Here is a 12762-nt window from a genome sequence, read left to right as displayed (position 1 = left end):
CTGCTGCATGGCTCCCTATCTGTGTGGTGCTTCACTGACGCATGCAGACTGCTGCATGGCTCCCTATCTGCTGCATGGCTGGCTTTCTCCTTCTGGAGGAGCTTCAGAATCGATGCAGAGTGATTAGTCATCAGACGGTGATTTCCCCAGTGATAAAATGTATGTCTGAATGCAAATCAGGGTGTGCGTGTGCGTGTGCGTGTGCGTGTGCGTGCGTGCGTGCGTGCGTGCGTGCGTGCGTGCGTGCGTGCGTGTTTCATAAACTGAACACCTGCATCTGAATTCTGCCTCTTTCAGGTATGTGGAGGAGCACATTCAGAAAACGGGAGTCGCTATAGAAACGCAAGGTTTTACCTTCATAACAAGTGGACGAAAAAGAGAGTCATTAACGGTAAGCTCTTGGTAGAATGGTTGCACCACCATGCCTGATTGTTGACATTTCAAGGGAAGGTTTTACCAAAGTCTCTGTGTTACACAGTATGTAAATGTATGCTAATCAGGACACTAACAAGTGGCTAGCTGAATATTATGTGTTTTTTTTATGACTGGAAATGATCTCCATAAAAGATTGAGGATGACAGGCTTGCATTGTCCTAGTGATCGCATGAAGGACAGTCGATAAATAACACCACTGTAGTAGGTGAACCCACAGACAAGTAGATAATGCTGAATGGCCATAGCCAGGGCAGGACTTAAGGCCTACTGCAGCAACACCCATGTGACTTCCTTAAGACTATCACACCTCTGTAAATGATAGCTAGCTGTGTAGACTGCACTTGACTGTTTTAATGCTACCGGTTTTAAAAGTATGAAGACGAAATGATTCCTGTGATGTGCTGATAATGGGAAAGAAAGGAAGGAAGGACGAACAAATGGCAGGAAGGAAGGAAGATAGGAAGAAAGATAGCACTGTATTAGTTTGTTAGCATAGTAGCACCTGACAGACTCTGTGTGTGTGTGTGTGTGTGTGGGGGAGGGGGGGGGGTGTGCACGTGTGTGCATACGTGCGGTGTACGTGTGTATAAGCGAGCGAGTGAGCAACAGTGACAGTGCTGGTTGTATGAGCGGCACACTGAGAGCCGGAGTGAGTGAGTGTGGGTGAGCGAGCCTGGAGAGCGGAGCTGCGTCCGGATGCTGCTGATGCTGATGCTGATGCTGATGCTGATGCTGATGCTGTTGCTGTTGCTGATGCTGCTGCTCCTCTCTCTCAAAAACAGGAGCGGCGCTTATGGACGGCAACTCTCGTCTCCGCAGCTCTAAACTCTCCTGCTCCTTCTCCCTTCCTCCCTCTCTCTCCTCTCTTCTCTCTTCCTCTTCCTCTTCCTCTCCTCCCTCTTTGTCTCAATCTCTGTCTGTCTAGAAGGTCTAGTAAAGGAGATGAAGATGAATTAGAGGAAAGGACCTGGAGTGGAGGGATTATCTGCTATATACAGGAAGGGCTTAGAGTCGACGCGTGGCGGAACTGTGAGCCGCAGAAAAGCCCCCGGCAGGGAGAGAGAGAGAGAGAGAGAGAGAGAGAGTGTCGCCCAGACTACAGGAGAGAGGGAGAGGGAAAGCGAGAGAGAGAGAGACAGAGAAGAAGAAGAAGAAGAAGAAAAAGAGGAAGAGACAGACCAGGCACTCCATTTATTAGGGCCTGCTTGTCTGCCGGCTGCTGGCAATTTTTCTCTCCGCATCGCTCTCAGTCCTTTTTGTTCTATCTTTCTCCCTGTCTTTTTTATTGTCTTTTTCTCTCATCAAGCTTGTCTCTTATGCGTGTCTTTCTCCTTCATCCTCACAGGGCAATGCAACGCTACACCTCTACCCCCATTTCCGACCCCTGCTGGAGTTTAAAGGTAGGGATTCATGTGATCATTTTGGGACCTGATTTCAGGGGCTGCTCCTCGGTGGCCAGGCTCTCCGTGTATCTCGGGCACTTGTAGATTGCTAGATGGATTGCTTCTGGCTCTGTTCAGCCGGCTATTTGTACTTCGTGTAGCCGTAAATGCTTAATGACAATGTGTTTGGGTGTGTGCATAAATGTAAAATGAGATTTTCGCATCATGCGTACATGTGGTTCAGAGGGGGGATATTTGCTCTGAAAAAGCACAATGTACATCTGTTTGGGTGATCCGCCAGTATATCTCAGTGCACTAAAGAAGGATTCGTGTCTTTTTCATAGTCCAGTGTGCTTCAGCCTAATGCCGAAGTGTTTGTCATGACTAATATTCACCTCTGAGTCATATCCTGTGCTATACATCGGCTCTCGTGTCTCTTTGCAGTAGCTTCACGCCCCCCTTCCCCGTCTCCGTTTGTGTTGTGTCCATTGCGTCAAGAGTGCATAAATGCATAGACACCCTGGGACACCTTGAGCAGATGGGTGGCGACACACCCGTCGTAGCCATAAAAAGGCCAGGGGCCGTGGGCGCCACTCGCGTCTGGCCCGGTGCTGGCTCGCGTCTGGCCCGGTGCTGGCGCACAGGGCGTGCCCGCGTCCGTGTCACCACGGGTGAAAGACAGCCCGACTGTGTGGCCGAAGCAGCAGCAGCTTTTTGCGCTGGGTTGATGTGTAGGCTGCCATGGCGTGTATAGGGATCGTGAGGGAGCGCAGTGAGGGAGTGAGTCACGCTCCCATTGAGAGCAGTGCAGTTGGGTGGGGGAGATGGGAGAGAGAGAGAGAGAGAGAGAGAGAGAGAGAGAAAGAAAGAGAGAGAGAGAGAGAGAGAGAAAGAGAGAGAGAAAGAAAGAGAGAAAGAAAGAGAGAGAGAGAGAGAGAGAGAAAAAGAGGGAGGGAGGGAGAGGGGGAGGGGGGAGGGGGGAGAGGGGAGAGAGGAGAGAGAGAGAGAGAGAGAGAGAGAGAGAGAGAGAGAGAGCGCGCGCTCCGTCGGCAGAAATGTCACATCCATTAGAGGCGGCCGTCTTAAAGACCCCCTCGCCACTGCTGCTGCCGCATGGACAGAGAGGGCAGGACAGGAGACGTCTCAGATATTGATACACACACACACACACACACACACACACACACACCTAGTACCTCTTCTCTCTTCCATATCCAAGCGTCTGAGGGTGACTCATCAAATCGTTGGTTTCAAATGACCCGCTATATGAAGCTCGTTTGATGATGTCGTCAGCGGTTATTATTGGTGCCGGCAAATGGGTGCTCTCGATTCTTCTTCGAACCGATGGAGAGTGGAGCGCTGAAAGATGCGACAAGCGTCGGCGCATCGACCCTCCTGCGCTGGTGCGCGAGAGCTTTGACTGGCGCATACTTCGGGTGTGGCCCGGAGCGAAGTTCAGGGTCGAGTCCCGGATCCCCCTAGCCAAGGTGCCATCGCTCCAGGAGCCCCGTCCCTGTTTGGGGGACTGCTGCTGGTTAGTTGGCCCTTGGCCCTTGGCCTTTTCCATGGGGCCAACTGGATACACACCCCAGTGCTCATCTTTAGTCACCCTAGCCGCCGTGGTCGGTGCCAGCAAGGAACGAGGATCGCTCCTAATTACCTTTTCACCTTTCAGATGGCTTACTGGCTTGGTGGCGATCATGGAATCCATTGCACACGGTTTAGCACGGCTGGCTTTACGTCTTGTCTGGCTAAATCTATCTAATAGGCTGGAGGGGAAAGGACACTAACCCTGGCCAGATATATATGTCTGTATATATATATATAGATACCCTGGTCAGATATATATGTCTGTATATATAACCCTGGCCAGATATATATGTCTGTATATATAACCCTGGTCAGATATATATGTCTGTATATATAACCCTGGCCAGATATATATGTCTGTATATATAACCCTGGTCAGATATATATGTCTGTATATATAACCCTGGCCAGATATATATGTCTGTATATATAACCCTGGTCAGATATATATGTCTGTATATATAACCCTGGCCAGATATATATGTCTGTATATATAACCCTGGCCAGATATATATGTCTGTATATATAACCCTGGCCAGATATATATGTCTGTATATATAACCCTGGTCAGATATATATGTCTGTGTGTATATATATATATATATATATATAATCCTGGTCAGATCCTCACAGCCATCTCTGGAGTGTGCCATGAGTTCACGATATATATATGTGTATATATATGTGTGTGTGTGTGTGTCCGGCCAAGTCAAAATGGTTATTTTTTTGGCAGTGCGTGTTTTGCAGGCTGGTGTGTATCATTGGTGTGCAGGCTGCGTACCTGTTAGTAATGGCTGGGAAGCCAGAGGATGGGCACGCGAAGAGAGATTGATGGACTGGCACGGGAGATGTGTCACTGGAGAGTAGCTGGCGCGAATGCCAATGAGGGTAAAGCGCATTAAAATCACAGGGAAGTGGTTTGTGCCGGGGCTCTGAACACCTGCCTCCATTTGATGAAAGAGTTTCAGTGTCATCTCCTCCCACCCCCACCGAAGACCCTCATTGCCATTTGATGGGTAGAGTTGGGATGGGGATGGGTGGGGGGGTCAAAACGCATTGCTTACTGTTTTCAGGTGGCCACTTGTCCACGGAGTGTTATGAATCGCCGGCGATTGGTTTTTAAGTCTGGGTACGTTTGCAGCGCGTTGCTTCACAGTCGTTCTTCACTGGCTAGCTTTATGTGTGTTCGTCCTAAAGCTGCCAGTTGAAGAGCTGTTGTGGGTGACCATGACAACGGGCAACGGTCAACGGTCGCCAGGTTTTTCCTGCGCGAGGAGCAGTGGACGTCTCGGATGATGTTCAGATGGGCTGTGCTGAGGCACGGGAGATGGAAAGTCTTGGGGGCGGCAGCTTTTAGGAATGACAACAGATTCTGTGTGTGCATTTGTCCCGTAAGGTGTCTCAGATGAAAAGTTGATTGTGCTGTGCAATGACAGATTATTGCATCGATTACGGATTTCGTCAAGTGCAGTGGTCAGCCAAACCTGGACTGGTTTCGAAACAGGCAGATGCTGCAGGAGGCTGCCTCAATTCCTCTGCTAAACTCAAGTGATTGACAAATCAGTGCTTTTGCAGCCTCGTGAGGGAGCACCTTTATGTATGAACCTAGTTCTGTATTTTAGGTGTTACGGACTACCTCTCAGCCGAGATCTCCACCTCCAAGCAGAAGAAGTTTAGCCTGGTCACCTTCGTGGACACTCCCGGGCTGGTGGACGGAGACATGATCTACCCTTTCGAAGTCAACAATGCCATCACATCGTTTGGTAAGGCACTGCTCAAGACAGTCTTGGGTAGCTACGTTTCACGTGCTGTAAAAAGAAAGTTTGATCTTTTTGCCTGCAAGGCTTGTCATAGTTTTTGACATATTCTAGATCGCCAATACCTATTTGGTATTAATTTTATATGCTCTGCTGAACTAAAGGAATATTTAAATAGAGAGAAGATTAAATTAAGTGATGCCCCTAAGGCTAAAAAATAAGATTTCCACCTGTTCCAGAAAGTACGTCTGTAAGTAGTTTGGTTTGGTGCAGTGGTCTGAGCTAAGGCTGTGTGTGCTTGTGTGTGTGTGTGTGTGTGGGTTTTTTTTACTACCAGGGCAACAGGCGGACTTGATCTTCGTGTTTTTTGATCCCATGGGGCAGGCACTGTGCAAGCGAACGCTCAACATAGTGGAGAAACTGAGCGAGACGTGCGGAGACAAGCTTCGCTTTTACCTCAGCAAGGCGGACGTGGCCGGCAAGGAGACGGACCGACAGGTGCACAGTTTTCTTCTAATGAATTGACACATTCTCTTCTTCACTCCATCCATATGTCTTAATGGTCTTAAGGCATGGCAGTGTTACTTCTTAAAACACCATAACAGCCTCCCTCAGTTTTATTTTCACAAATACATTTTTGAAAGTAGGATATTTTCTTATCTTTGCTTATTTAGCCCTATTAGGACCTGTTAACGGGAAACTATGACGTGGTCAGTGTACTCAAATAGCCGCAAATAGCTCGACTAATATCCACTCCAGCTATTTATCTGATCCAGTACCTCCCCCATAATGAGTATGTAATATGCATGTGCATCATCTTCTCCGACAGCACAGTACCTACAGTGAATGCCCCTTATCCTTTAAAGCAAATCAGAACTTATGAGAATCCAATACAATTATGAGTAGTTGCACGTCATGAATAGACCTTTTCAAGCATAACATTCGCTTCTCTCACATAGGTCCCTTATTGGTGTAAACCTCAATGTCCTATTTCATTCTATCATCCTATTGTATCACCCCATCCAATCCAATCAGAACGTGCTTCTGTCCATCCACCCACGCTTCAGTCTTCTGTCCATTCATCCGTCTGTCTGTCTGTCTGTCTGTCTGTCTGTCTGTCTGTCTGTCTGTCTGTCTGTCTGTCTGTCTGTGTCCCTCCACAGAGAGTGATGATGCAGATTGTTCAGGAGCTGTGTCGCCGCCCAGGGCTCAACCAGTGTGGCTTTGCGATGCCCACTATCTACATCCCCAATCCGCAGAAGGTGAGGCAACAGCGGGGCAACACCTGCTCACAGCCCTCACCTGGCAGGGGGAATAGCCATCTGCTTACAGACAACAGATGCCATTCATTCAGACTGGATGCTACGTGAGACTGTGAGACAAACAGTTTAGAAGAACAAGAGCAAGAACGCTTCACCGTAATTTAGATCGCAGACATAATGCTTCACCGTACTTTAAACGCTACATTTAGATCGCAGACATAATGCTTCACCGTACTTTAAACGCTACATTTAGATCGCAGACATAATGCTTCACCGTACTTTAAACGCTACATTTAGATCGCAGACATAATGCTTCACCGTACTTTAAACGCTACATTTAGATCGCAGACATAATGCTTCACCGTACTTTAAACGCTACATTTAGATCACAGACAGAAATTGACCATACCATGTCTCACTATCAAATAGCCGCACTGAATTATACAATTGCATACATTCACTGACCTATTCCAATCTGGTTTGATCAATGCCTCCTTTTTCAGTGCACTCTTCTCTAGATAGCCGTGCCATGAATGTTATTTTGAGCAGACATATAATGATATGTGTTTAATTCTGTTTTTACCCCCGTTTTTACCCCCGGTGTCACTTAATACCCCACCGGGTGGCCAGTATTGAATCATTAATTCAGCTGTACATACTGTTGATGTTCGAGGGTTTGGCGTGGAGGACCAGGGGTTTAGTGTTTCAGGGTTAGGATGCATCACTGGGTGCAAGAAGGCAACCAGAGACCCAATGCATCTGGATAGGCTAGTGATTAGTCATGCCTGCATCTGCAGACTGCTGGCTTCAGACTAGGGGGGGGCAGTGATTGGCTGCATCCATCAGTGGCACATGCAGGCGTGACTAATCACTAGCCCATCCCACGGTGCTGAGTCAGGTTGAGGGAATGTGCAACGCTGCTTTAGGTTGCGGTTGCTGTTGCTGTTTTTCTTTCGTTCTTCAGCAGGGACACTGGTTGTGATATATATAGATATTTTTTTATGTTTAACACCCAAAGCACGTAAATTATGAAAAAGACCAAAAAGACAACGAAACAGTGGAAGTTTTGTCAGGGCAAAGGCAGTTCAGAAGACCACTTTATTGCCTTTTACACAAACATTCTTCAAGTTTTGATGTCATAGTATGTCTCGTGTCTAAAGACAGGCATTCCCTGGGCTCTCCAGCAGCCACCCGCTTCATTTTATGTGTCTCTATTTCCAAAATGATTGTGCAAGAGGCATCATCCAGTTCTGTGAAATTGTTTTATGCATAGATCAAATCTAAACGATGATCGGAATCAGATATTTTTTGAAGGACTTCAAAGACAAACAGCGACAGGATCTATGTAAAAACATGTAGAGAACTCATCCAGGAGAAGTACATGCACACAGCTCTCTTGAGCATTTAGACTGCTTTAAATAACAAACTACATGTTAGGCAGTAAGTACACTCCCGTGGATACGGTCTGTGCACGGAGCAACAGTATTTTAAGGTAGATAGCCATTTAGGTAGAGGAATAAATGGTTATGAAGAGGCAGAGAAAACTACACACCTAAATAACCGTCTTTGCAGAAGAGTCTCTCAACGTAGAGATATTATTTCAAACACTGTTTTTGACTGAGTAAACCTTGGAGACACCCATGCGCACACTCGTGTCCGCATTGCACAAAGCTGTATCCTCGGGAGTATACCTGCCCCTTTAGTAACAGACCTGTTGTGTAAGGAATCTGATGCTCCCACAAGTAGAGTAATTTAGTCCTCGCTCAGTGACTGAGGAGCATTCATACTCATGTTCTTAGTCCTCGCTCAGTGACTGTGGAGCATTCAGAATCATGTTCTTAGTCTTCACACTGCTGCTCATTTGCAGAGCAGAATGTAATCTAATATTCTATGCAGCGACTCTTTGAGAAACCAAATTTAATTTAAAGGATGTGCTTTGCTGATACCCTGCCTGCCACCAGACTCTGCCAGCGGAACAGAATGTGAGCTTTGTGCATAAGCAGGTCGCTAAATTCCGTTCTCCCCTGTCTTTCCTCTCCAGCCAAGCAGGTGTGTGAATCAGATTGATGAGGTGTGTGAGACCATAGAGAAGAGCATCAACCAGGCCGTCCAGAAGACCCTGGACCAGCTCGAGAAGGACTGTGACCAAATATGCATTACAGTCACCAACAAACTGGCACAAGACGGGTAGGAGCACACTCCCAGACACTGGAACTGTCTACCTCTCACTTGACTTGAGCTTTTGTGGCTATGTTTTTACCCTCAACGTCTGCTGTCCAGTTTGCTGGTCTTGCTGCCTGTTTTCAAGGCAGTGGACTTCAATATGCAAATGCTTGTGTCCCAGTTGACCAAAATGTAGCCAAGTTTATTCCAATCCAGCTTTTCCATCCCTTCCAACCAAGCAATTATCTCCCCTGACTGTCCTGAAATATTGATAGTTAGTCACTTGTGTTGTCTGTTTAACGACAAAATAGCCTGTGGCGTGTAAGCTGTCTGGCAGCAGCTGATGTTACATTCACCAATCAGTCAGTTTGAATATTCATTCACCAATCAGTCAGTTTGAGTATTCATTCACCAATCAGTCAGTTTGAGTATTCATTCACCAATCAGTCAGTTTGAGTAATTATTCACCAATCAGTCAGTTTGAGTATTCATTCACCAATCAGTCAGTTTGAGTATTCATTCACCAATCAGTCAGTTTGAGTATTCATTCACCAATCAGTCAGTTTGAGTATTCATTCACCAATCAGTCAGTTTGAGTATTCATTCACCAATCAGTCAGTTTGAGTATTCATTCGCCAATCAGTCAGTTTGAGTATTCATTCACCAATCAGTCAGTTTGAGTATTCATTCACCAATCAGTCAGTTTGAGTATTCATTCACCAATCAGTCAGTTTGAGTATTCATTCACCAATCAGTCAGTTTGAGTATTCATTCACCAATCAGTCAGTTTGAGTATTCATTCACCAATCAGTCAGTTTGAGTATTCATTCACCAATCAGTCAGTTTGAGTATTCATTCACCAATCAGTCAGTTTGAGTATTCATTCACCAATCAGTCAGTTTGAGTATTCATTCACCAATCAGTCAGTTTGAGTATTCATTCACCAATCAGTCAGTTTGAGTATTCATTCGTCACTCGCTAACCACCACACGTTTCAATCAGTGGTGAAAGTGTTCAGGCAATCAGTGGTGAAAGTGTTCAGGCAATCAGTGGTGAAAGTGTTCAGACAATCAGTGGTGAAAGTGTTCAGACACACAGTGGTGAAAGTGTTCAGACACACAGTGGTGAAAGTGTTCAGACACACAGTGGTGAAAGTGTTCAGGCAATCAGTGGTGAAAGTGTTCAGGCAATCAGTGGTGAAAGTGTTCAGACACACAGTGGTGAAAGTGTCCTCTTTAAGTTTGAGTATTCCTTCGTCACTCCGTACTGGCGCTGACCACCGCGCGTTTGTTGCCGCAGGGAGAGCGTCCGCTACAACCACAGCTCCAGGTTTCACTCCTTCATGTGCGGCCTGACGGGCGTCCTCCTGCCCGTCCTCTTCATCCTCAGCTTCGTGGTGAACACCTTCACCAGAGAGGAGCTGGACGCCCTGGTGGGAGAGGGGCTCGCTACCGCCCTCTTCCTCTCAACAGTATGTAGTTTCCTGTCTTTCCACCCCATGCTGAGTCGCCCGTACGTCACTGTCCTACCCCCAGTACTAATGTCAGCAGATGACAATAAACTTCAAAATCAGCTGTCAGCTGTTGCGTCAAAGTGTTGAGGATGTTAGTGTGATTTTTTTTTCCCCCCAGCATTTGAAACCCAACAACTACTTTATCGGTACTGTATTGGGAATGTTTGATGCACAGAGTTAAAGCACTGGCAATGTTGGTGTGTTTTGGATCCGTGTTGAGGAGTCTTGACGTGGCTTTAGAATACCAGTGATTGGCATGTGAATACGCCTGCTATCCGCCCCATAAGGTCAGATCAGTGCCAACATACTGTACCTCTACCTGCCCCTCCACAGGGCATTATGGTTCTGTTGTGGGACTGGATTCCAGAGGATGGGCAAATACTGTTTGTGATCCTGCTCGGGGCATTCAGCTACTTTCTTCTGTTCCTCGCTAAGTACTTTGGCCGGTGAGTTAAAAATAGCCTCTTAGTTTGCTTAGACGTGCTGGGACCCCTGGTGACATTTTGCATGCGACTGATTGTGTGACCTCTGCCCTTTAGCCAGGGGAGCAAGACCCTCACAAAGAAAGAGAAGAAGACCATGACACAGTACAGCGAGTTTGTCCAGGAGGTGGTCAGAGCCAAAAAGGTAACGTCAAGCTGGACAGGAAATTGTACTGAATGCTGTTGAGCAATATCACATGTTCATTTAATTGTGAATTAACGTTCTCTCTCTTTCTGTCTCTCTCTCTCTCTCTCTCTCTCTGTTCCTTCCCCTCCCTCTTTCTTTCTCAAACACACGTGCACAAAACAGCAAAAACTGTACGAGGAGTACCTCCAAGAGTGTGCCGCAGAGTATGAATTCTGACCTTCTCTTCAGCTTCAGTGTACCGAGTTTCTCGATGTGGTTATTTGTCAGTGGGCATTTCAAACTCCAAACGCCAAACCAGCAAGCAAAAAGCTCAGTGGGGGTTAAAAACACGACAGAAAAACGAATATCTCAGACAATGCTTTATACATGTACTGTACATGACGTGAATGTTATCATTAACCCAAAACCACGTGGATATGATCTTTTCTTACACAACATACCCACAGACTATTCTCTATACAGACATCTAGGAGGTTGGGTATAAGCCTTACTATTGATGAAGACTCATAGTGCCTTTCTTTGAATAATGTGAAGGAGTAAGCGAATGTGATTGTACATACAATATGACCTCACCGAGTTTGAGTTTCAGAACCTGCCATTTGAAAATGATTTTCTGAAATATATCGTTTTCTGTATTTAACTCCGAAAGTGCGCACAGGAATGTTTACGTAACGTGAAGCTGCATTTCTTCAGTGACTCCCTTAATAACCTGGAACTGCCTTTTTCTCCTCTTCGAGAGGAGCGTTCATTGTCTCTTTTGTTGTTGACATTTGTTTTATTTGTTTGTCTCTATCACTCTGTGTTTGTCTGTGTGTGTGTGTGTGTGCGTACGTGCGTGCGTTTGCCTGAGAGTGTGCATTTTTTAGTGTGTGTGTGTGTGTGTGTGTGTGTGTGTGTAGGTGCGTGTGTGTGTGTGTGTGTGTGCGCATTTTTGAGTGTGTGTAGGTGTGTTGGTGAAAGCATTACTGGCGTTGGTGACCAGCATTTTTTCTTTGCAGTCATATAGTCCTTTGCTTTATGAACCATATCAGTGTAGGCTGATTCAAATGAAACGATTCTGCCCAAATATGTTATGCATTATGATAAATCGCTGCAATTCCAAATGCCACTCATTATGCCTGAATTATAAATGACAATTGAACTCCAATGACATGTTATCAGTAGAAATATCCTTGTCAAATGTCAGTGTTAGTTGTCAAGTATCCTCCATTGTAAAGTCTAGGTAAGGTACATTTTTACTCAGTTTGCAGTTGAACTATATATGTCTTAACCTCTTACGGCCTCCCAGTTTTTTTGTGTTTTATGTTTTTTTTAAACCTGTACCTATAGGCCATGTACACTTGGTTCGTCATTCTTCCACAGAATTCAGACACTTTACTTCAAACCTCAAACATCGGCTGGGGTTCTTTTTGATACTGTTTTTAAAAAGGAATTATCTGAAGATTCAAACTCCTGTGAATGTTATTTGTAGAGCTCTGTTGCTCTGCACAATTACTCAAACATCTCATATGTGGTCTTTCTATTGGTGCTGTTGCTGATTTTTTTTTAACCTCTCAGCAACTTCGGCATGTTTGCCATCGTTTCTTGAAAGGTACCAATGTTGTAGGTTCAGAAGTATTTTATATATAATTATGTGATTTCTGCTATATGTGTGTACTGTTATGTCTTCCACAACTGACTGATGTCAGAATGCTATGTAACTCTTTTGTGTATGGACTACTTGTTAATTAAATAGTAAATAAATATTTCATGGAGATTATGTGTTCCTGCAGAAGTGATTATATCGAAAATGTGCATGAGTTGCTACAGTGTCTCTTTTTTTTGTATAATGTGACTTTTAATCCATGAGGTATTATTAATCAAATTAAACTGTTTGATAATATCCATATTTAATATAAATAGGTATATTAAAAGTAATGTTACCCAGAAGATGATATGTTAATCGTACATGTACAGCATCACTATGTCATGTGCTTGTCTTCTGGCGTATAAGTTGCTCATCATAGTCCAAGGCAGAGCAGGCTAGCCTT

At 45.4% G+C, this 12762-nt stretch overlaps 1 protein-coding gene across 1 annotated transcript in view; it reads left to right on the top strand.

Annotated features, from left to right (window-relative positions):
* Positions 1-11532, top strand: part of si:dkey-98f17.5 (uncharacterized protein LOC569123 homolog) — a 13019-nt gene extending 1487 nt beyond the window's left edge. Inside the window, exons 2-11 of the mRNA XM_031569896.1 lie at positions 298-391; positions 1781-1835; positions 5030-5170; positions 5502-5662; positions 6328-6426; positions 8468-8613; positions 9889-10060; positions 10436-10548; positions 10642-10729; positions 10895-11532. Of these exons, the coding sequence (XP_031425756.1) occupies positions 298-391; positions 1781-1835; positions 5030-5170; positions 5502-5662; positions 6328-6426; positions 8468-8613; positions 9889-10060; positions 10436-10548; positions 10642-10729; positions 10895-10948 (1123 nt within the window). The 3' untranslated portion in view covers positions 10949-11532. The remainder of the gene's footprint in view (positions 1-297; positions 392-1780; positions 1836-5029; positions 5171-5501; positions 5663-6327; positions 6427-8467; positions 8614-9888; positions 10061-10435; positions 10549-10641; positions 10730-10894) is intronic.
* Positions 11533-12762: the final 1230 nt, after the last annotated feature.

The sequence above is a fragment of the Clupea harengus genome, chromosome 7, assembly GCF_900700415.2.
Source record: "Clupea harengus chromosome 7, Ch_v2.0.2, whole genome shotgun sequence".
NCBI lineage: Eukaryota > Metazoa > Chordata > Actinopteri > Clupeiformes > Clupeidae > Clupea > Clupea harengus.
The sequence above is the reverse complement of the archived record's forward strand: the minus strand, read 5'-3'. Positions and strand labels throughout refer to the sequence as shown.